The following is a 26,200-nucleotide window of genomic DNA, read 5'->3' as shown; positions in this document are numbered from 1 at the left end:
CCATGTGCTGCTCGGGTACTCAAAGGAAACTGAATCATTTGCTTGAGAAACTGCATAAGTCCATTCTACACTATTTGTCCATTCATCTGTTGTATGGTATCTTTAACTTTTTTTTAAATCCTTAAATTTAGTTCAACATTGCCTCACTGCCTATGTTCTCAGCGCCATTTAATAGTTCCTCGAAGTGCTGATTAGACCTTTGGATCACCACACGTTCGTCCGTCTAACGTTATATCTATCGTATTTATAGCTACTGCTCTTATTTTCAACTTTGCGCCCCCGGCTTTACAAAGGAATCGCTATAACATATACTCATCAACTTTCGCGAATTCCATATAGCGGGTGGTATGGACTTTAAAAACCCTGATTAATCCACCTAGCGGTGTTGGTACCTTTCTCGTGCAAAAATAAAATAATGAGAAATATGAATGAATGCTTTTTAGCGTGTTTTGCGCATAGAAAATAGTATTTTGATCATAACTTCTGATGCCATAGTCCAGTCTGGCCAATTTTCGATAGCAAACAATGGGACAGGATTCTTAGTCGAATGGAACTTGTTGCGAGTAAATCGGCCAATGCTAATTTCAAAAAAGTGTGTCTTCAAAATTTTGTGCACACACACACACACACACACACACACACACACACACACACACACACACACACACATACACACACACATACATACACACACAAACAGACATCACCTTAATTCGTCTAGCTCGAGTCGATTGGTATATAACACTATGGGTCTCCGAGCCTTCTATCAAAAGTTTAGTTTTGGAGTGATCATAAAGCCTTTACGTATACTTAGTATACGAGAAAGGCAAAAATATGATTAGTGATGATGGAATTATTCCGTTGCTGAAATCCTTCGAGCAGTATGGAGCTGACACATACATACATACACACTTAAAGACATACACGTTCTCAGTTCGTCGAGCTGAGTCAATATATAGCCTTTTTTTTTCTTCCTGAACAATGGAGGGGGAATCTGCTCAACAGACAACCTGGGTTGACCAGGAAGTGCGGGGTTAGGGATCACCGAGGGAGGCAGGACTACATCACCGACCCGCTAAACCGTTTAAATTGCCGCCAAGCCCATAGTCCCTTCGGTACAACCAGAAAGTAATGCTTCAAAGGGGGGCCATGGTATCGTGCCAGCGAGTTGCCGGCTTTCCAGGTGGCCTTACTACGCCCTATGTCCTCGAAAGGTGAGAATGGTTGACTTCGCGCCTGCTTCCCTCTGCACAACTGGTATCAAGAATGATGATGCCGCGTGCACCCCAAATTGACCTTTCTGCGATAGGGCCTATTCGCCAGCACACATAGGGACTTGCCGACGCGAGGCCTACGCCTGCCCCAGCCTTGACGAGGACCCCTTTCCGTCCTCGGGCTCGGAACCCGCCCGGTTGACCGACGCCGCGAAAGCGACGATACCATGTTGTTCTTTGCGCGGCCACTTGTTCGATAAAAGGATCGAGTTCGACCACAGAGCATGACCACCGGTATGACCCATGAAGCCGACTCCGATCCCTTGGACCACCTCTTATTTGCGCCTGAACTAGCCATCCTTGAGTCCACGCGCCACCTTCTGTGTAGCTCCGAGACGATTTGGGCGATAGCCGATAAAACGGCGTTCCAGCCAACTTCATCTTTACACATCCTCCGAACCTGGGAGGGAGATTCAGATTAAAAAAATATGAATGTCAGTGCAGACCTAACTTTAGTTGTCATGAAACGTCACCGCAGACCTAGCTGAAAATGTTTAATAAATGGGGAGTATCGATATTGATCATTTGCTTGAAAACTATAAAAAGCAGAAAATTATATTGAACATTATCAATCTATATTTGAAACGACGGTTGTTGAACAAAAAAATGCCTAATACAATCGAACTGTGAAACTCGTTTGAAAATGGTGTCCATTGTAGAGAGAATAGGAGACGTCTAGGATACATCTTCTTGCAATGATTCCCTTTGTTTATCGCTTATTAATTCATTATCTGCATCGCTCGTTTCACGTTCTTCAAAGTCAACCCAATCCGCAACTACAGTAAAAAAAATTTTCGTGATTTAATTGTGAATAGTCGGATTTTGACAATTTGAAAAATCTGTAAAGTGTTCGTCGTCCGAATCTGGCATATATGGTGAATGAATGGAAGATAGATTTCGCTTTGCAACTTCTGTCTTTTCCCACCCGTTATGAAACAAGCTACTTCGAAATGCAAAAGAAAACAAAAACACATTTGCCAACATGAATAATCAATCTGTGCCAACCATTTCTTTAAGTTTCTTCAAAATTCTTCATATCCAATTTTAAAAGTTCCTTATGAATCATCGATAGCGATAGATGTTGTTTCATAAAAAAATTTAAATTACTCAAAAATTGCAAAGGATCTTTTCCAAAATATCGATACCGTTAAAACGGTTAAAACGATATGATTTTTCACCGTTATACTTTATCGATAGGTCAGAATTTTTGATAAGAACTTTAATTTGAGGGTTCTTCAGAGGAACATCGAGAGTTATCTTTTGTGCAGATTTTTATTTATTTACTAGTCGACCCGCCAGTTGTCCTGCGTAGTAGGCGTAAATGCGCGTTGTGAACTGCCCATGCGAAATTTCCATACGATTCATAATTTTAGTTTTTCAACGATTTACTCAACCTTTCTCGTGATTTTGCATAAGGGAATATCATATAAACCCGTCGGAAACGATAACGAACATATTTGCTGAAGGAATGAAGAAAATCCATCCAGCCGTTTTCGAGTTATGCGGATACGAACACAGATCATTTCATTTTTATTATATAGAAGATTTATTTGCTTAATCGTTTATCGAACCTGGAAGAAATAATACTGTAGAACCTTTGCTCAGAGATCTTAATCATTAGACCACAATGTAGTTTTGATTGGTAAATAATAGCTAAATTGCATTAACATTCTATCCCATATAATTTTCATTCAAATATAATCAATATGTTGGGGAATTATTTTCCTTACCCCAAAACATCAATTACCGGCAATGTCCTTGTGAAATGGTTCTTCATGACGACAAGGCTATCCCTTTATAATCAAAAAGATAATGTCGTTATATTCAATAAATTTTTATCTCAAAAATATAAACAAGATAACGGAGATAAACAAACGCCAAAATACCGATGATTCGATGAACAAAAAGGGATAAAGGTGCAGTGGTGATCATTTATGAAATTATTTGCCAAAATATATCATTGCATTGATATCATACTTACGAGAATTTAGATAACGATTCATTGAAATTTATATCATTATAAGGAATAAATTAGTGTGCAAAAATATCGACAAAATTATTAAATTTTATATAAATGACTTTGAATGAGTTTTAATTGTTGAGTTGGTCGAGATAGATGCTGACAAGAGATTCGTATTTCATTTATACTGAATTTAATCCGCCGCATTTTGTGATTCCCTCCATATGGAAGGGAAAAACGACTATGTTTCGGACACTTCTTAATTCAATACTCCGGGAGAGAGAGTTTCACGAGACACTTCAAATTTCAAATTCCCGCGCTCGGAACGTTATATGAAACTTGAGAAAGTCACGCACCGGCTTCAATGAAATCAACGAAAACATCGATGACACACAAAACAAAAACTGGTCAGTCCGTGTTACGCTTGCTTTGCTATATTTTGCTGGTCGATAATTTTCTTGCGTCATGACGTTTAATTTTATTGTTATTTCGTGTGTAGTATCTGGATCTCCCTCCCAGCTCCGAACTAGGTTGTCCGGGGTAGTGTCCAGAGCACATGTGGCAAGCATGTGGTCACGCATTGCGCGAAAACGTGAGCACACGAACAACACGTGTTCCGCAGTTTCCTCTAAACCTGCGCACACCAAACACTCGGGCGAAGCCGAGCAAGCCAGCTGCGTTACCTGCACTTTGATTTTGCAGCACGCTTAAACGCCGGGCACATCGAACCCCCCATGGGGTGCTTGCTGTTCACAGCTTTGCTGGAACAAATCAAACAATTGGGAGGGTTCGTGCAGCATTATGCCTTATGTCCCTCCAATCCGCAGCGTCGGCAGAGATTGCTTCTGTCAGGGCCTTTGCAGTCCCATTGCTTGTGCCCCGGTTCCAGGCACTTGAAGCAAACTTCGGGTTGCTCGTATATGCCCACAGGGCACACCAACCATCCCACCTTGACGCTCCCTAACTTGACCACCTTGGAGGCGTCCGCTGCAGATAGCCGAAACAATGCTACCTGCGTCCCTGTCGGACCTTTCCCTAGCCGAACGGCTGCGGTAGGCGTCTCCACTTCACACCGTCGCCGCAGTGCAGTGACGAGCGATTGGCGCCTACCCTAGACTTCTTGCTACCCTCATTCGCCTGGGCCTTCTTTTCGGCCCTTAACGTCTTCGGTTTCCTCTTGTTCTTGACCAGGGTCCAGGAGGCGTCATCCCCCTCTATTTCCCTGGTCTGAGGCGGCTGAGAGCTCTCAGCCTGCCGTAACCCTTTACCACCGTCTTTCCTAGGTGGACGGACCTTTCCATGTCCTTCCTCCCCCCGTTTTGGAGGTACCTGACCGGGGTTCAGCTTCCCAGCCCCACTACTCCTTGTTCGGGTAGTAACCTCCGCGTTTTGAGCGGCCCCCAGGAGCTCATCCCCTGGAGACTGTCTCCCCGTTTTGTGTCTGCTCCTTTGGAGCAGTCACCCCCGACGTACCCGCAAATACTTGAGCCTCAGTCTGGGTAGACTTTGGCACCACCGTCTTCGCTGGCACGCCTTCGGTCGATTCGACCTTGCCCGATTCCGCGAATCCTTGGGCCTCAGTCTGGGTAGACCTCGACTCCACCGATTTCACGGGTTTACACTTGGCCGTCCCGACCACCCTCTCCAGCTTGGCGTCCAGCATCGACTTTCGAAGTTTCTGCAAGCTCCTCTTGAGGTCCTTGCTGATATTATGCTTCGATGACGCAAAGTCGATGATGGCGTCCAGCTGTTCTGTCGCCACCTCGAAGGCCGAAAGCCCATTGCGTTTGCAGTTCATCGCCTCTACAAGCCATGGGCCGTCAATAACCTTTACCGGCGTTTTCTAGCCGAGAGGAAGGTTGAGTGACCCACGCTGGCGCTGCGCACTCAGCTGCCGACTATTGCCTCTGGCCTCCTAGGCGGAGACCTGAACAACCCACCTCTTGCGAAGGGGTTGTCGCCTACACTACTACCACTAATTGAAGAATTGACTTGGTTTTCCATTTTGGTCCCACGAGTTGATCGGGAAAAGAGGTCCACCACGCCAGAGCCCAGCATGACGCGGTAAGGGACAATTACTGTGGAGGGTGCCCAGGTACCCCACAGGCTCCGTTAAAGGCCTAGCTTATTATTTCACCCCCCTGGCCATGCATCCCCTCGGCACGGGTCGCTTGACGCCTTGGGATTAGGGGTTAGGGACGATGGTCGCGGTCTAACTCGCAGTGGCCATGGGGAGGGGTCGTCAAGCCCTTGGACAAAGTCCCTGCTGCCCCCCCCCATATATAGCCTTTACGCGTACTTAATGTACGTGAAAGGTAACAATGAAATTATTGAAATCAATGAGTAACTGCAGTTGAAAATTTTTTGTACTCACGATCCCCTGCTTATATGGCAGAACGGTAGCCACTATACACTTGATTTTTTTCATCGAGATCTCAGCATTTTTTGTTTATTTTCCGGAGGTGGGCACCGTCGAGCTTCAACAAACATGATTTTTGCCGAGATATCAGTAAAAGTGACGTTTCGGTTGCTGAGATACAGTAAATATTTTGCTGAGAATAAGTAATAAAAAAAATTTCCGAGCTCAAAAAAGAAAATCTTAATGTGTAGACAACCGAGCTTGTCCACGATTTTTTCATATTATCAATTAGCTATAAATTATTTAAGGGGAAGGGGGCTGGTCTTTGGATTGTTAACAAAATCAATAACAAATAAATAAAATGAATAAAACCAATAAATAAATTAGTTGTTTATTACTTATATGAACGTGGGCAGCAGGGATTATTTTCAAGGGCTTGACGATCCCTCCCCAGGCCATCTGCGAGTTGTGAGGCTTGCCTAGGATGTGGTGGGGTTGACAGTGGGCCCTGTTGAATTCCTATAAAAAGCTGCATGTATCCGCCAGTAGGCCCCACCAAAGCGACCGTGTGCCGCTCAAAGCGCACAAGCCCAAGTCCTGGTGTTAGGTGGGACGCTAAACAGCCCTGACACGACGGCCCTTCGACGAGATAGGAGGTTTGCGCAGGCCCAATAAGCCGCCTGGAAAACCAATCATTACGAACAATATAAGAGATAATGCGACTCGATATAATCGGCAATGACCTAGGCGACGAATAAAGGATCACGATTGGAAGCTTGGAACATGGAACTGCAAGTCGCTAGGTTTTGCAGGTTACGACAGGATAATCTATGATGAATTACATCCCCGCAACTTCGACGTCGTGGCGCTCCAGGAGATTTGCTGGACAGGACAGAAAGTGTGGAAAAGCGGGCATCGAGCAGCTACCTTCTACCAAAGCTGTGGCACCACCAACGAGCTGGGAACCGGCTTCATAGTGCTGGGTAAGATGCGCCATCGTGTGATTGGGTGGCAGCCAACCAACGCAAGAATGTGTAAGCTGAGGCCGTTTCTTCAACTATAGCATCATCAACGTGCACTGCCCACACGAAGGGAGACCCGACGACGAGAAAGAAGCGTTCTACGCACAGCTGGAGCAGACATACGATGGATGCCCACTGCGGGACGTCAAAATCGTCATCGGTGACATGAACGCACAAGTAGGAAGGGAGGAAATGTATAGACCGGTCATCGGACCGGATAGTCTACACACCGTATCGAATGACAACGGCCAACGATGCATAAACTTTGCAGCCTCCCGCGGAATGGTAGTCCGAAGCACCTTCTTTCCCCGCAAAAATATCCACAAGGCCACATGGAGATCACCTAACCAAGAAACGGAAAACCAAATCGACCACGTTCTAATCGACGGTAAATTCTTCTCCGACATCACGAACGTAGGCACTTACCGCAGTGCAAATATTGAATCCGACCACTACCTCGTTGCAGTATGCCTGCGCTCAAATCTCTCAACGGTGTACAACACGCGTCGAAGTCGAACGCCGCGGCCTAATATTGGGCGGCTACAAGACGGTAGACTAGCCCAAGAATACGCGCAGCAGCTGGAAGCGGGACTCCCAACGGAAGAGCAGCTAGGCGCAGCGTCTCTTGAAGATGGCTGGAGAGATGTTCGATCCGCCATTGGTAGCACCGCAACCGCTACACTTGGTACGATGCCCCCGGATCAGAGAAACGACTGGTATGACGGTTAATGTGAGCAGTTAGTGGAAGAGAAGAATGCAGCATGGGCGAGGTTGCTACAACACCGCAAGAGGGCAAACGAGGCACGATATAAACGGGCGCGGAACCGACAAAACTCGACTTTTCGGAGGAAAAGCGCCAGCAGGAAGATCGAGACCGTGAAGAGGCGGATCAACTGTACCGCACTAATAACACACGAAAGTTCTATGAGAAGTTAAACCGTTCACGTAAGGGCCACGTGCCACAGCCTGATATGTGTAAGGACATAAATGGGAACCTTCTTACGAACGAGCGTGAGTGTGATCCAAAGGTGGCGACAGCACTACGAAGAACACCTGAATGGCGATGTGGCAGACGAAGATGGCGGTATGGTGATTGACCTGGGAGAACGCGCGCAGGACATAATATTACCGGCTCCGTATCTCCAGGAAATCCAGGAGGAGATTGGCCGGCTGAATAACAACATAGCCCCTGGGGTTGACCAACTACCAGGAGAGCTATTTGAACACGGTGGTGACGTACTGGCTAGAGCGCTGCACTGGGTCATTACCAATATTTGGGAGGAGGAAGTTTTGCCGCAGGAGTGGATGGAAGGTGTCGTGTGTCCCATCTACAAAAAGGTGATAAGCTGGATTATAGCAACTACCGCGCAATCACACTGCTGAAAGCTGCCTACAAGGTACTCTCCCAAATGTTATGCCGTCGACTAGCACCAATTGCAAGGGAGTTCGTGGGGCAGTACCAGGCGGGTTTTATGGGCGAACGCTCCACCACGGACCAGGTGTTCGCCATTCGCCAAGTACTGCAGAAATGCCTCGAATACAACACATATCATCTATTCATCGACTTCAAAGCCGCATATGATACAATCGATCGGGACCAGCTATGGCAGCTAATGCACGAACACGGATTTCCGGATAAACTGACACGGTTGATCAAAGCGACGATGGATCGGGTGATGTGCGTAGTTCGAGTTTCTGGGGCATTCTCGAGTCCCTTCGAAACCCGCAGAGGGTTACGGCAAGGTGATGGTCTTTCGTGTCTGCTATTCAACATCGCTTTGGAAGGGGTAATACGAAGAGCAGGGATTAACACGAGGTACAATTTTCAATAAGTCCGTCCAGCTTTTTGGCTTCGCCGACGACATAGATATTATGGCACGTAACTTTGAGAAGATGAAGGAAGCCTACATCAAACTGAAAAGGGAAGCCAAGCGGATCGGACTAGTCATCAACACGAAGTACATGATAGGAAGAGGTTCAAGAGAAGACAATGTGAGCGAGTTTGCATCGGTGGTGACGTAATCGAGGTGGTAGAAGAATTTGTGTACTTGGGCTCACTGGTGACTGCCGAAATTGATACTAGCAGAGAAATTCGGAGACGCATAGTGGCTGGAAATCGTACGTACTTTGGACTCCGCAAGAAGCTCCGATCGAATAGAGTTCGCCGCCGTACCAAACTGACAATCTACAAAACGCTCATTAGACCGGTAGTCCTCTACGGACACGAGACCTGGACGACGCTCGTGGAGGACCAACGCGCACTTGGAGTTTTCGAAAGGAAAGTGCTGCGTACCATCTATGGTGGGGTACAGATGGCGGACGGTACGTGGAGGAGGCGAATGAACTACGAGTTGCATGAGCTGCTGGGAGAACCATCCATCGTTCACACCGCGAAAATCGGACGACTGCCGTAGCCAGAATGTCGGACAGTAACCTGGTGAAAATGGTTCTCGACAACGATCCGACGAGCACAAGAAGGCGAGATGCGCAGCGGGCAAGGTGGATCGATCAGGTGGAAGATGACTTGCGGACCCTCCGTAGACTGCGCGGTTGGCGACGTGTAGCCATGAATCGAGCCGAATGGAGAAGACTCTTATATACCGCACAGGCCACTTCGGCCTTAGTCTGAATAAATAATAAATACTTATATGAACGTCTTTGTGGAAAATGCACAATTATTGAGTGTACATTTTTTCTTCACTTTACGGTGATTATACAATCAAGCCAAGTGGTGAATTTCAAATTCACCACACGGTTTTTACTCCTATTATCAAAAGTTCAAATCTAGCGTAATAATGTTCGTACAATGCTGAAATTAAAGTCGATTGTTTAGCATAAGCAAGCAAACGATCTACGGATGTTTTATCCCCATGGGTGTATGTGGTTCTCTCAATTCGTGCTCTTGAAAAATCACTAGAAAAAGCACGTGGTTTCCAAGATGGCCGATTTGTGGCTTTGTTGTATAACCACCTTACCTCCACTGCACAATGTTATTTGTATTAACAGATGCGTATTTCATTTCCTACATGGAAACAGTCGATAATAAAACACTGGCAAAGTTTCCAAGTCGAATATGAAATACATATCTGCTGATACCAACCATTCCGTATAGTTGAAGAAGAAAGTTTACATTCAATAATTAAAATATTTGTCAAATCAGGGTTTGAGATAAAGACACAGAATGGCTTCCAAAATAGTACCGAACAAATAAATAACGAAAAGTACCCATTACTTAATTTAGAATTTAAAAAACACTTTAATAAAGTTTAAAAAAAAGTACGAAGTTTGTAATAAGGCAATATCTGATGTTGGGAATGTTTCTCTATCATTTCAGACAAGCTAAGACTTCAGATGCGAATCATGAGTTTTATTTTGAATGGAAAATGAATTATAATTAAAATTTTGTCAGTCTTGAACATTGTTCTAATCAAATAATTATTGTTCAATTGTCTAAATTACGTAACTTAAATTAAGTATTTTTATCCTTATGTTTTATAATATAAATGATTTTTTTATTGTTTGCATATTAGTCAGAAATAAAATACTTTTCTTACTGAAAATAGTAAGGTTAGTTCAAATATTATAGTACCATATGATAATATATTTGTATACGTAGAATTTCAAATAATCGATCAATAAGGAATAACAGTTTAGTACGTACTACTTTTTCTTCCTCTCCTTTTATATTGAGTTTAGTAATGACACAAAATATGTCATTTGTTCATTATTATATTTCAGCTCTTCTTATCTACAGTTGGAAAAAATTCGCTTGTCTTGTCATTATTAGCGAACAATGCTATGGCGAATGGGAGAGTAGCTTAACAGTTAAAAATTTTCTACTTCGCATTTATTACTTAAAATGCAGTTTTAAATAAAATTTATTTGTACTTAACGAAAAATATAGTTTCAATATTTCTCTTTCAACTCTTTCGCAAAAGTCAAATCATTTTAAAAAGTAGTTACTTTCCCTAGTTTCATACTTAGCAGTTTTTTGCGTTTTTTCACATTTAATTTACTCCACAAATTACTAGTTCCTTCAATCAGAAGATATTCGTCACATAAATCTATATTTTGATGATGCTGTTGATCTTTGGCTAGACTATCGGTAATGTCTGCTTCTGATTTTTGATTTTTTTCAGAACGAGAGTCCCCTGAAACGAAGCCACTTTCTGGTCTTGAGAGTGTCTGATTTTGGTTTGTCCACTGCAGTTGATGAAACCATCTGGCTACCTTTGCCGTTGATGAAAGCTGTAAAAGAAAGAAAAAAAAACATTAAAATACGAATTAATTTTTTTTTGACGGATTAACTTGACTTTTAGAAAATTTGAATTCTAATCTGAATCTAATTAACATAATATAATCCCCTGTCATAAACAAAAATAATCACCCTTATTCTTGTTTACGGACGAACGATACTTTCGAACGAATGCGATTCGTTCGAACCGTTCCTCCATTTGATTTTGCTGGCGTAAACGAGAATGCACTTCAACTTTCGTTCGAAAGCGCGTTCGTACGTAAACAAGAATATGGGTGTTAAACTTTTCCATTTAATTCCTCCACGTTGTAAACTTTACAGAGACGTATTTTGACCTCAACTGTAAGACCGTCTTCAGTGTCTCGTAATTGACTCGACTTAGTCGGGGAAGTCTCGTGGACTTTTGGTATACCTGTTATTTTTTTAGTTTGTTTAGGTGTGTGTTTTTTTAAATTCATGACACCAATAAGGAAAGGAATAAGAAGGATTCTTTTCGCGGGCCTCACGTTGTCTTCTCTTGAACGTCATCTTATCATGTACTTCGTCTTCGACGTGTTGATGACTAATCCAAACCGATCAGCCTCATCCTTCAGTTTGATGTAAGCTTCCTCTAACTTCTCAAAGCTTCGTGCCATAATATCTATGTCGTCGGCGAAACCAAATAACTGGACGGATTTAGTGAAAATCTTACTACTCGTGTCGATCCCTGACCTTCGTATTACTCCCTCAAAAGCGATGTTGAATAGCAGACACGAAAGACCATCACCTTGCCGTTATCCTCAGCGCGTTTCGATGGGACTCGAGAATCCCCCTGAAACTCTAACTACGCACATCACCTGATCCATCGTCGCCTTGATCAACCGTATCAGTTTATCTGGAAATCCAGTGTACGATTTACCATTTTAAGGGCACAGAACCCATACACAAACAAACTCACATATTGCACCTTTTTCTCTGTGTTTGAAATGATTTTGGTTATTCGAAATAAAGCATCATTTGATGTCTTTTTTTCAAAATTTAAAAAATAATTATTTGTTGATGCTGAATTTTTCTACGGACGCGATTCATAAGCACCAGGAGAAAAAATAAAAACAAACCGTTCTCAATCCTGGGAGTAGGAACGGAAGCGTGCACCTTACGGAAAAACGCTGCCCAACACTCCAACCGAGTCTAGAGCAATTATCTGTGAAATCGAAGATCGATTTTTTTTGTATTTTTTGATATCAATGAAAATGTTCATATACATTCTTTGTGATCAAAAAACATAATTTGCATAATTGATTTGCCATTTTGACTCTAGCCTAACCTTTGACAAGAGCCTAAGCCAAAACACATTGAACACTTTCAAAAAAATATAATATGAAAACAGCTTGTCCGATGCTTTTGGTGTCTTCGGCAATGCTTTAGGTAATTATTGGGGCTATGTGAAAAAAATATACGCTGGCTCGGGAACGAGTGAGCGTACTCAAGGACTGAATCATTTCTAAACATTTCTCATAACGCAAAATTTTCAATGAAGCTTTTGGCAGCGCTGAAGTTGGTTCCTTTGATATAAGTCGTACGACTGATGAAAGCTTTATGTGCGATGTTTTGTTTTCCGTAGCAGAAACAGTTTTCCTGCTCGGGAAGTTCTGATCAATTGATTTATCAAAACAACCACGCCTATAATAATCCAGCATGTCCATGCAAGTCCCAAGTCCCAAGAGCCCTTGAGAATGCTTCACCAATTCACCATACTTATGTTCTGGGTTCTCCAATTTGTTTTTGAGTATAAATCAATTGGTCTACCAGGCAATTCTATAAAGCTCATGTGTATAATTTGGAATCCAAAATGGTTCAATGTAGACTAGATCATATATGCATCGAATTTATTTGGACATAAAAGCGTACGCAAGATCTCTATGGCCTTACACGGACATACTGAGTTGCTATCGGATTGTTAACACGCGTAGTTTACCTTGTCGACCAATTGTTCTGAACTTCTGAACAATTTGGTGAACAAAGCACATCTGCATGGGGGAGGTCCCTTCATCAGTGCTGCCACCTGGAAAAGTTTAGAGAAAAAGTAGAACCATGGAAGTTTGACATGGCATGATATAGAAAATCAGAATTAAAATGTCTCTAGAAGGTTATGAAATTTTTTTTGTCAATCAATGTTTAGTTTGAGGATTTAGGAATTCAACAATCTTAAGCATTAACTGCTTTTTCGAAAAAAATATAAAAATGGAGATATCATGTCTATTTTGTGTGCTTTTAAAATTCTAACCCCGTAAACCAAGATTTTTTTGACGAATGTCCTTAATTTTTGTTTAATAACAAAAATATACTTCATTTCCTATACCACACCGTGTGAAATTTCAATGATTCTACTTTTTCTCTCGATGACAGTTGGTGGTCTTCTCCTCCCCTATTGGAGATTGTCTTTCACTTGATCAATCAATCTTTCTCGCTGCGCACCTCGCCCTATTGTGTCCGTCGTAACACTATCGAGAACCATTTCTAACGGGATATTGTCCAACATTCTGGGTAAGTGCACAGTCGTGTGATTATGGCGATGTTAACGATAGTTGGTTATCCCAACAGCTGAAGCATCTCGTTGTTCATTTGCCTCATCCATATACCGTTTTATATCGAAAATATCAAATTGGCCTTTCACGAACATTGTCCCGATGTCGAGTCCATTACTGCCGTAATATGGCAAAGTTACGTATACGCCATTTTCCAAAATGGTGTTAACGAGTAGTACTCATCGTACTCTTTATCAGGAAAATGGAAAACATGTATGTTGTAAGATGGATTAGGATTAGATTAGGGAATACCGATCTAATGAGCGTTTTGTAGATGGTCAGTTTGGTACGGCGAAGAATTCTATTCGATGCGTTTTGCGAAGTCCACAGTACGTACGATTTCGTGCCACGATGCGTTATCAGTGAAAACACTCCCACAATTTCATTACTACTGCGAAAGAAGCTTTTCGCAACTTGTTACAATGATGAACTGATTCAGGGGGCTCCAATTGCGAGAGCTCGGATCTGATGATGCGTTTCAACTTGTTTTACTGTGCGAAAAAATGCTCCCCTAAGAAAATAAGCGAGGCGTGCCACGATGCGTTATCAGTGAAAACACTCCCACAATTTCATTACTACTGCGAAAGAAGCTTTTCGCAACTTGTTACAATGATGAACTGATTCAGGGGGCTCCAATTGCGAGAGCTCGGATCTGATGATGCGTTTCAACTTGTTTTACTGTGCGAAAAAATGCTCCCCTAAGAAAATAAGCGAGAACGAAGCGGTGTATTATAACTTATCGGTGGAAGTAGCCTATCAAATTCTTTTTCTTGTACTTGTATGCAAGTTTTTGTCTTTCTTTTATCGTTGTGCGTTATTTATTGAGAGCAATTCCTGCAAACAATGATCATCTAGATGCTTGTATCTTCACGTACTCTGCCACCTGAGCACCTACTATACCTGTCTTGACACGGTGGTTTCCATTTACTAACTAAGACGTGGGGCCTCCCTTAGCCGTGTAGTAAGGCGTGCGGCTACAAATCAAAACCATGCTGAAGTTGGCTGGGTTTGATTCCCGGTTCGGTCTAGGAAATTTTTGGGTTGAAAATTTCCTTGACTATCATCGTGTTAGCCTCATGGTATACGAATGCAAAAATGGTAACTTGGCTTAGAAACCTCGCAGTTCATAACTGTTGAAGTGCTTAATGAACACTAGGCTGAGAGGCGGCAATGTCCCAGTAGGAGATGTAATGCCAATAAGAAGAATAACTAAGACGACCATCAGATTTTCATGTTCCATTTCGGGATGTTCTTCTTCCCTCCACAAAACATTCTCATAATGAATACTCTCTTGTTCATTTTTGTTTTTTTTTATTAATATTGTAGAAAATCATCTATATTTACATTCCATGGCATTTCCAATGCATGTACCTAATCAATTTTTTAAATGTGAATTAGATTCTTTAAGTTGAAAAGCAGGCCAAGTTCCAGTTGGAATGTAGATGAGAAGAAGAACCATTTGAAGAAGAAGAAGAAGAACCATATATGGCATTCTATTTCTCCATTTCACATTATTTCGTAACATACTTGTTCACAATCTATCGAATGACTTTCAAATCTTTGATTATAATAACTACTTTCGATCTACTTCCTCATACTTTGAGTAGGATAGACCAATAAACAAATTATTCAATATAAAAATCGAATATAGATAACACTGCATTATTGTTCTATCTATCAATAGATAAATTGAAGTTTCTTTTCTAACGATTTAGATCACGAGCGGTTCGGATTTCTATTGTCCAGTTTGCCACAGGCCCTACAGTGCTTATACAAAAAAGTCAAAAAATCTTAGAAAGCTCGAAAACCGCGCATATGTAAATTGTTGGTGATTTGTAAAAAAATAAACAAAAATCAATTTGGAGAGCGGCGCTGCGAATATACCGTTTTGACTCAAATTTTGAACATAATTCATATTCCGAACACTTTTAATAATGGCCATTTTGGCTTTATTCATGTAATTCTTTCCATAGGATCTTGAATTCGTTTGCAATCTTGTTCCTCAGTATGGAAAACCGATGAAAGTTTTATTCTCAGAGTGCCAAGTTCCGGAATATGAATCATGTTCATCGGGATTAAGGTCAAAACGATATGCACATGACATTAACAGACAAAGCCGACTAACAGCGAATTGTCGGTTTCAACTATTCTCATGTGAAAGAATTGTGCAAACCAAAAAAGACTAAGCCAGTGGCGTTACCTCCACATGTGCAACCTGTAAACTGCAATTTGCACTTAAAATTTGAATTTTCGATTTCTTCATGCCTGCCGTATCCTAACGGAACTATCAATTCTATACTTTCGCGTCTAAGATGATATTAGCATTTCCATATCATTCGATTTCTTGTTATTTTAATCTAAAAATTAATTTGCATTATTGTGAAATTTGGCGATTGAGTGAACATAATCGGAAAATATGCATCTCATTTTTGAAGCCTGCAGAAAAAATACTATGATGGGGGCGCATTATATTTTACTCCATGATATACCGGAACACTCACTTCATAGTTACTCGCTATTTGGAAACGGGACTTTCCGCCGAAAAGGTTTCGACATAATACATAAACGGGTTTGGTGGTCATATGGCTACCGCTTCTGATTTATATGCAGGAGGTCGTGGGTTCAATCCTAGGCCCGTCTTATTCTTCTACTATGTATCTTGCCCTATACTTGTTGTGTTCTAGAAATCAGTTGAACTGGAAAGAGAGTGAGTCCATATCGTTTACATATTCTACTATACCTTCAACTAGCTATTCTGCCATTATGTTAGATTTCGGAATGAACAGAAAAGTTCATTTCCTGTAAATAATAAATTCAGTCCTATCACATTGGCAAAACCGTTAACCAAGGTGAACCTCTCTACCATAGAGAGCCCCAGCCCCAAATTCCAATCAAATTCCGCATAAACTCGTGATAAGGGCAAAGGTATTCTCGGATTGCAATGCAGTAGGCGAGTGATTGCATCATCATTTCATCCCCCCCCCCATCCCCGATAGACCGTAATTGACCATTGAAAAGTCGAGAGCTCTCGGACTGTGCACATTGAGGTTGGAAAGTAACTCCCATTCTCCATCCATTGGTTCCTTGTGCAAATACGATTGTTCTAGTCAATAATGGAGTAGCGCCTACGAAATGTTGTCATGCATCATACAGCATTTTCATGATGAACGTCTATATTAATGCAGAATTAGCGTAAATGAAATTGGTCAATATTTTAAATTTTGGTCAATACTTATTTATTTTTTCTGATGCTTTGTTTGCTTGAGTTCAATTCGGAAAGTGAAACAATTTTCACATGGCTTCGAAAGTTCGTGGTTAACAACTGAACAATAATATGTCAGATTATGACATAAAAAACTTATACAAATACAAGGATATGTCATTTATGAACTGGAAGATCACATGACCTGACAAAAAATTGAAATGTTTGGAGGGTCTGATATGGGAATAATTTCGGATATATGATCAACAACACAATAATAATAAAGAAAAAAAAACAGTTTTTAAATATATTTATTAATATATAGCTTATTGTAAAACAAAGTTAATTGCCTACTTTTCCAGCTTATAGTCGGCATGGACTATATCTACAATGTTTATAATCTCGATGTGCAGGTAGCTTAGCGGCAAAGCACCCGTCAAGCGTGAGTTTGAGTTCTATCAAAAAATAGTGGTTGCCTCTAAAGCATGTTTCGAACTAAATTTTCCACATACTGTGCATCAGCACACCAAGATTTCAAACATTGTTAACTTATTGTAGATTGTAATATTCAAATGTTATGCTTTTAAAATACATCTACAATTGATGTTTACAATTCAATGGGTATTTTACTTTGTAGTATGACGAGCCCATTGCGTACGCTGCACTTGGCTCATTATCTGACTACGATTTGGAACTTTTTCACTGGTACTACGAGTAATAAAGCTTGGCGTTGCAGGTAACCTACGAGTAACAGTACCGCTTTCATCAGTTACTTTTAATGTTACCAAACTAGGGATTGAAGTTTTCTTCTCTTTAGATTCCTTCAGGATTGAAACATTTTTACTACTACCATCATTACTTGTACTAGCAGATAGTTCCAAGAATGATGCGGATTTTTTATTTATTGTTTTGCAAACATCTATTTGCTCATTAGGGTTAACAGGTACAATAACTTTAACTTTTCCATCACTATCCATTGTTGTTAAAGTTCCAACTTGAGATAATGGTTTTATGAATTGTGATGTTTCTTTCATAGAAGTTTGATTGTGTTGATGGGAGTCCAAATCACTTTGATCATTTTTAGACATTTTGTAATCACCGGCTGGTTGCCTGTTAGATATTTTTCTCTGTTTATCATTTGCCCCGAGTTGAAAGTCTATATACATCGATTTTGTGTTATTCGTAGGTGATGCTTTTCCACCTTCTGCCGCTAAAGGTTTAGAGTTGAAACCAGGTGCATTTTGATTAGCATACATAAAACTACTAGGCTGTTGACTAGATCCTATATTTGCCGAAGAAATTGTAGAGTACATAGGGCTTAGATTGGGACTTGTGATTTGATTCAAAATATTTTGATTTAATTTCAAAAGCTCTTGTGTGGATAAAGTTCCAACCGTTGATCCAAGTATGCTGGACGGCGATTGTATATTGTGTAATTGATTAAGTGTTGAAAAACTGCCGCTACTGGTGTTATTCATCGAGTGTTGATTGGTATTGGTAAATTGCTGATGCATTGGAGAAAATTGATGACCCACATTGCCTAGACTGAGTATATCGTTAATAATCTGGTTATTCTGTAAATAAGGATACTGAAGAGAAAGATCAATAAATAACAGTGTTGTCATGATTAACAAGTCATAACATCAGCATGCAGAAAAGTCAATATCAACCATGCATATTTCTTACTTACCTGCACAGAACTTTTTTTTTACACACTACACCAGCATCACTGACAAAATATTAGTAATTCATAACGCGAAAATATACACTGTTATAAAAAGATCACATTTTCTGGATTAACTGCGATATATCAGTTTAAGCAATAAACAAAACAATGTTAATTGGTAGTTGAAAACGTTCATATGCAGTCATATTGAAACAGCGACTCACCTGTGGTGCTAATCCAATGGCTGTTGTAGATATTGTAGGTCGATCCGGTTCGTGATACCCGCCAAGGGATGCAATATGCTCTAGCAACTCACGATTTTGTTGTAGTAATTGTTGAATGCGAGCCTAAATTAAAATATTAAAAATAATACATTAAAGTCTGACATCAGCTTAAATTTGATCTATTCTATCTGATAAGCATTTTTTAATTTGTAATAACTTTGTTAGGTGTTGATTTGAGGCCGTTTAGAAAAAAAATGGTCGATTAGAGGGACCCTAAAAACCCATTTAAAAACGGAAAATATGAGCTGAGGGCTGAGGGCTGAAACTATCAAGATTGATTATGTAAATGGCAATGCAATTATTACATCGTGGCTAATAACCTGAAATTAAGCAATTAACTTTGATTTGTCTTGGTATCTTCCTTGGAAAATGGGGTGCCAACAACCGACCATGTTATCACGTAACTATAAGTACGAGCTTATTTTTTTTGTTATTATACTTGTTTTGAGTGCTTTTTTTGGCAGCTTGCTGTGAGTTCAAAAATTAATGTTGATTTTATTGTTCAAATTTTGGCGAAAAATAAATGCAAATTTATCCGAAGGTTACATCATTCAGCAGTAAATTTAGTCAAGATTAGGATGCCTAACTCACAGTAAATAATTATGATAACAGGAAATAATATTTTAGTCATTTCTTGAACATGGTGAAACGGATCAATGTTACCCCGGTGATCAATGCTTCCCGGTACGGTACTTTATTTTCGTGATAATGATGTCGACTGTTTTCGATGTATTCATTCAAAACCAGACTGAAACGCCAAATAAATCACCGAAAAATCACACAATAGTGTAAATTCACTTTGTAAATACGGAATAAATATACCTTTTCGATCGTTTTATAACACTAAGCAAATAATCGAAAAAAAACTTTCAAGCATGGTTGAAATAGACAAAAAATGTTTTCTTCATTAAACGAAACATGGACATCTGTTTGGATCGGTAGTCGGCACAAAAAGAACGTGCTTATATAGCGAATGCTTGACATATGTCAAAATTTTCATATCTGTTTTCGGTCAAAAGTTATGTGGGGCTGCCGACACCCGACCAGTGCCACTTGCAGTACTCATCAAGTGGAAGCCAATTAAAGGAATTAGAAACCTTACGATAATTCAATGTTATGTGCCGACGGATACTGTTGAGTTACATGACTATCTGAACCACAACCATCTGTTGGGCGCCTTGAGATGCAAGAGAGTTCCGAACAAAACCGTTGGCTTTATAAAAGCGCAGTACGATGCTTTTACAGTTTGTCTGGACTAGTCCGGGAAGTTGCTGATGTGATGCAAGGATGTATTCTATCAAATCTACTGTTCGTAATCGTAATAGACAAGATCATAGTGGATGCGATTGACCGTATAACACACCATCAGCTGTTCTGGCAGCCTATTACTATGGAGATATGAATATCCTGGATCTAGCTGATGATGTTGTCCTACTAGCGCAAAGCTAGCTAAACAAACTAGCTGAACGCTCCTGTACTGCCGTTTTCATCATCAACATCAGTAAAACCTTATCGTTCGATTTCAACACGAGCAACCCTTCCAACTTTACGGTAGCCGGACAAAGGTGATATCGGTATTGTCATAGGCCGAGTGAAACTATGTGTCAGAAACTGCAAGTATTCCTAAATCGATTTCTACGTTTTATATTTCGGGCCTGGTGGCCTCACAACTGGATCTCGAATGCTGAGCTCCATCGACAATGTCATCAAAGCCGATATCAACAGAAATTTGAAAGCATAGATGAAGATGGATCAGCAACATATTGCGAAAGAGCGGGCAAGAAAGCTGTAAGCAAGCGCTGGATTAGAATCCGGCAGAACATCGCAGCAAAGGCAGACGCTTGGGTTCGTGACGAAGAAGCATCAATAAAGAAATCTCGCGCTTAGGATCATAAGGGCTTAACTGTGTTGTTCGATTCCATTTTTCGTTAATATCTCAACTGTTTCAATAGTTCCAAACGTGCTAGTTACTGTTACCATTCTGGTGCGTTCACCCTATTTCCCCAGTCCAGAGCAAGAAAGCATAGAGAGCAGAAGAGCATACTGCTGTTCAGCTGTTCAGTATGAACTTAAAGAGAGTAAACCGCTGTAATAAATATTTAAATTAGCCACTCCCAATAAACCAACCGTCAAATCAAATAATGTAATCATTAAGTTAAGCACACTTCACACATTAAACACACGATACAATAATCTACGGGATGACAAAGGATTGGGAAGGCATTGGAGTTGCGGAAAGGATATAGGAAAAGGGAATGGGATGAGATTGCATGAGGAAAGGAGGGGTCTTAGGAGTCTTAGCTACTGGGTTAGAAGATCACTCTTTTCAACTCCAACCGTCATAGTGATCGGATCAAGTCTACCGAAAGATAGTAAAAAGTTAAAAGTTTCTAAGCTACAAACGACAGCATCTTTGCTGCTTTAAGAGTGGTAGATACCACATCCAGTGTTTTTGGGGGCATTCAGAGCCTTAAAGCAAACATCGAGCATAGCTTAATGTATTGGAGTCAGGTATGAAACCAAAGAAAACCCCAGTAGCAAAACCCTTCCTTAAATGCCATGTCCAACCTTTATTAGGACCCATCGTTATTGATCGCAGAAGTGTGGTTCATCCACCAGCGCCGGATTTGGTCCCCGTACGGCCAATTACGCTTGCCCCTTAGTGGGAAATCGCACCGCGTCGTAGAGCGACATCGTTCACCGGCAGCCATCTTGGCCGAAAGGACCACGTCGTTTGGTCTGCAGTGCCTCCCGAGTACTCCGCCCGCCCAACCCATTCTATCTCGAGCATCCCGTCATCGCTGGCCAGCCCTACACCTTACATGAGACACGCCACACAGTAAGTCTAATAAAAATAGTTACTAAAAGTGAAATCGCGGTGTAGTGTTTCTTTGTTCCTGATTAGCTGAATAGTGAAGAGCCGACCCTGGGAAAATAGGTGGTTGTAACCCACCCCAGACGACTTCCGTGGCCATGACCAGAAGTCAGGGGAACCCCGGTGGCGAGGCCCTTCTGGCCAAGTCACCCTAAAAAGTAGTATTGTTTTTTAACTTTACTTGTGGTGAAAGATGAAATCATTTTTCATTCCCCCAATCCATTACATCTTCGGAAAACTACAGCAAGTGCATAGTAATTTTGGCACATCTTTTTGTAAATATGCGCATTCGCTGGTTAAAAAATGAGCATGAGCATGATGACCGTGCATTTCGTAGTTGCTACTCCGTGATTGACAATCGCAATTGCACAGGGAACCAATGGCTGGAAGCATGGGATTTGCTCTCCAGCCTCAATGTGCACAGTCCGATAGCTCTAGTATTTTAAATGGTCGATAACGGCTGGCCACGTCCTAACGGTCATCGGGGATTAGAAGGAATTGTTGATGCAATCAGTCGCCCACTGCAAGCCGAGAACACCTCTGCACTCGCCAGTTCATGCGGAATTTTATTGGAATCTGGGGGTTAGGTTCTATGGCAGAGGCAGGCGTTTAAAGCGTAATTGAAGCGGACGAGCATTGATCTAATTCAATCATAGCATCCTACGCCAGTGAATGAACAACCTTGCTCAAATTGATGTCTGTCTGACCTTCAACCGTCTAAGACGAGTTAAGTACTCTCGATTTAATTCCACCAATTATTTTCGATATCTTTGCAGATACGTATTTCGACCACAACTGGATGGTCGTCTTCAGTGTCTCGTTCTTGACTCGACTTGAAGAAAACAATTGCAACTTACACTATTTATACTACGCTAGGTACATAATCTAATCTTATTAACTGTATAGGCAAATAAGATTAGATTAGGTAGGGGGAAAGACGGCTTTGGCAGGTTTTGTTCTATTATTGGCAGGGGGGTTTTTGTCGACCAAATTTTATGAAATTTGGCCACAATATTCTTTGATATGCAAAGAATGTTTAGGCCAAATTTGAGCTTAGTCAGTCATAAAAAACCCCCCTGCCAATAATAGAACAAAACCTGCCAAAGCCGTCATTCCCCCTACCTAGCGTAGTATAAAAAGTGTAAGTTGCAATTGTTTTCTTCCAGTCGAGTCAAGTACGAGACACTGAAGACGACCACACAGTTGTGGTCGAAATACGTATCTGCAAAGATATCGATAATAATAAGTGGAATTAAATGGAGATTAATATATTTTTCTGTCTGACCTTTCTAGACTCGGAATTCGCTGAACCGATCAGCGCAAAATTTTGTATACAGGGTTTTTTTCGGGCTGGGAAAGTTCTTAAGGTTGTTCAAGACCCCTCCCCATTCTCGAAAGGAGGGGGGTCCCATATAAATAAAAATCAAATTTCCACATAACTCGAGAACTAATCAAGCAAATGGAACCAAATGTGGCATGTGAAGGTTTTTGATGACAAGAATTTTTTCTATGATGGTTCGAGACCCCTCCCTGCATACAAATATAACAAAAAAATCTGCATAACTCGGGAACTCAATTCCAAATTTTCAAAACGACTTAACTGCTCTTGTAAATAAAGATTCAAACGTCGATTAGACGAATCTGATAGCACTCCCACGCAAACCACCACGAACAGGTTGCAAAAGCTTTCATCTACGTATTGATGGTGTTGGTTTGCGTGGGAGTGCTAACAGATTCGTCAAATCGACGTCTGAATATTTGTTTACAAAAGCAGATAAGTCGTTTTGAAAATTTTGTATTGAACTAATTAGGCAAATTGAGCCAAATTTAACATTTGAGGGTTTTTGAAGGCAAGATATGTTTCTGAGGTGATTCGGAACCCCTCACCGCTATGAAAGGGGTGGGGGGACGCTCATTTACAAATGAAACACAGATTTTCTCTTGAGTCGAGAACTAATCAAACAAATGGAATCGATTTTGGCATGTATTAATTATTGGCGAAACGAAGATCGGCAGGTCAGCTAGTAGGTTTATAATACATATGTATTCGCCTTGATTATGACTATGTTTGTTTGATTTTTCTTCTTCAAGTCAACGTATGCGAAAAAATTAGGATAAATACTTTCCTGTGCCTCGATTCTTGCATTGGTTTCTGTAATCAATTGTTCTCGAACCAGCATCAATTGAGTCAAGACTTGTCTAGTGCTAAGTTGTTGTTGATCAAGTTGCTCTTTCAAAGTTATTATCTCTTTTGATGCAGAGAGAGGAGTCTTTTGGAGTATTTCTGATGATTCCTAAAAAAATAATCAAATGTTAAGTCATTTTTAAAATTAAAAGAATTTATAGATTAATACTGGAGTTCGCTGAGGTGATATTAGATTTGTTGTTATATCCAGGTCCAGATGAGTAGGCCTAAGTTGTCGTGGTGATTCCTGAATTGCTGTAACATTGTCTGCAAAAAAATAATAATAATTAATATAAAAATGTTCGATGCTTGTCTAATATTCTGTAATAATGTATGTTATCTTGACATTTGGTTACAAAAGAAACAAATTGGAACGTCGTCGACAACATTAAGAGTAAACTTTTTCGAATGCAAACATGGTTGCTTCTTGTTCTACTTATTCGAAGGCACAGCAACCAATAAATATTCAGTCAACGAAAGTCGATCATTTCACTTCAGTAACTACCTTTTAATGAAAAGCTCAGCAACCCGAGGTGTTATATACCAATCGACACACCTCAACGAACTGAGCAAATGTCTTTCTGTTTAAGAAGAACGCTAGGTAGACACCTTTGCGTTGTGTGTTACAGTGTAAGATCTACCAGTAACATTTTCAGCTACAGGCAAATCCTAACCCAACGAATACGTTCCCAATATCTAACTCCGTGGTACTTATGAGGGTGTCGCTGAGTTGGGGGCCTCTCATAAAATAAGTACTATATCAACACTTCCTTCCCCTCCCGTTACGGTGAATATGGGCGTGGCATCATGCTTTTGTGATTTTTATCCTAGATTTAAATCAAGGACCACACCCACCTTGATTTCTGATAGCAATCTGAATAAGGATTTCAAAAGAAAAACATGAGTATCACTAGTTTCCAATCTACGAAGTACACCGTAACTATGCTATGCTATGCTAATAAGAAATTAAACAAAGTATGCTATCAATATCATAATAGATCTGCCACCAATGTACTATGTTGAATTGAAAGAGTTTTCTTTATTTTACTGATTATGGATCGACTGTACGTTTTAATTATATTTATTGAACGGCTACTCAGTTTTGCATTATTACAACGAGTTTTTTATTTACCCAACGTTTCGACACGTTCGTTGTTTATCGTCGTATGTTTAGTCAAAATGGCACCGTATGTTTGTCTAATTGTCCGTACATGACTTCGAAAGCACTGTTTCTCGTACTCTCGTTCGTAGCCGCTACCGTTGCAATTCGAAACATTTGGATAAGACGGTAGAATATACTTCATAATGCAATTTACACAAATTTCTGTTTTTTGATAGTGAGTTGTCATATAAGAATATTACGAAGAATACGTAGTTAAACTTTTTAAGGAAAATCATGAAAGAATTGTGATGGGGTGGAATCCCCTATGAGCTGGTCATAAAAAAACAACATAAGTCCATTTAAGCGGATATGAATTACATTTCGATAGTTTCAATATAATTTGGAAGCAAAAAGAGCATGTGTACATGGCATATCGTCCTGCCTACATTGAGGTGATTGGACCAATGAAATATATTTCCACCAAAGCAGAAACCGTGATGAACTTACTTTTAAGATAAAAAATCACGTTAATGGGGAATTACTAAAAAAAACCAAAGCAGAAACTTCGCAAAAAGCTAACATAGAACCAACATTTTCTAACGAACTAGGGGGAGATCCCCTAGTGGCAGATATCTTCCAATACGGGTACTTTTTAAAAAGACACTTGTACTGCGCATGATTTCATAGTTGACAAAACGACCATCGGGCTTTCCACATATTTGTGATGATTTAAGCATTTCAACCGGTGAACATCTCAATGAGATGAAAAATGCAAAGTGCTGATGTTACAGCAGTTGAAATACCCTAGTAAACGCGTAATAAGTCAAACTTACTGCAAAGTTCTCATTAACCTTTAGCCACGGGCTGAAAGTCTTTTCAATAAAATCAAAAAAATTGAGGTTAAAAAAAAATCTCAAAATTTAACTGCTTTAGCTTATTTTAAAAGATTTTAATCCATAATATTAAAATCGATCGAACGCATTCTAACTTTGTGGAAATGATATTTTTTTTCATGTTTTGAATAACTAGCATGATTTGATAGTTAACACAAATTTCGTTATCCGAATTCCGAGCAGCTATCCTCCAGATCCGGAAAGCAAAGTTTTTCATATGACCAAATAGTATTGTTTCTTGCTGGTATTATAAAACATACTCTATATTAGCGTTGACGTTGAAAAAGGTGGAAATGTTGAGTACGATGTATGCATTTTAATGGATAGTTAATATATTGCGTTTTAACATCTACACGGTGGAAAAAGTATGATAGACTCAACCATATTTAATCTAGCTCATTTCAACCAACAATTTAGGTTGATATAAGCCCGATCAAACAAATTATTTGACCATATGCAATAGCTGAAACAAACTAAACTTTAATGTGGATGATTTCGTATGACTCAGGTACTTTCAACCAAATCTCAGTTTAAATTAACTATTTTGTTTGTTGTT

General features: G+C 40.3%; 1 protein-coding gene across 4 annotated transcripts in view; it reads right to left on the bottom strand.

Moving 5' to 3' along the window:
• Positions 1 to 9,967: 9,967 nt before the first annotated feature.
• LOC134217415 (capon-like protein) overlaps positions 9,968 to 26,200 on the bottom strand; it is a 61,243-nt gene continuing 45,010 nt past the window's right edge. The window contains exons 7-10 of one of the 4 annotated variants that reach the window (XM_062696159.1): positions 23,819 to 23,916; positions 23,593 to 23,758; positions 18,530 to 18,654; positions 9,968 to 10,863 (exon numbers count right to left, since the gene is read on the bottom strand). In XM_062696159.1, the coding sequence (XP_062552143.1) occupies positions 10,564 to 10,863; positions 18,530 to 18,654; positions 23,593 to 23,758; positions 23,819 to 23,916 (689 nt within the window). In that variant the 3' untranslated portion in view covers positions 9,968 to 10,563. Of the gene's footprint in view, positions 10,864 to 18,529; positions 18,655 to 22,614; positions 23,759 to 23,818; positions 23,917 to 26,200 lie in introns of those variants that run through there. The other 3 variants (XM_062696156.1, XM_062696157.1, XM_062696158.1) reach the window with 3 other exon arrangements.

The sequence above is a fragment of the Armigeres subalbatus genome, chromosome 2 (genome assembly GCF_024139115.2).
Source record: "Armigeres subalbatus isolate Guangzhou_Male chromosome 2, GZ_Asu_2, whole genome shotgun sequence".
Classification (NCBI taxonomy): Eukaryota; Metazoa; Arthropoda; class Insecta; order Diptera; family Culicidae; genus Armigeres; species Armigeres subalbatus.
Note: the sequence above shows the minus strand (reverse complement) of the source record. Positions and strands in the feature narration are given on the sequence as shown.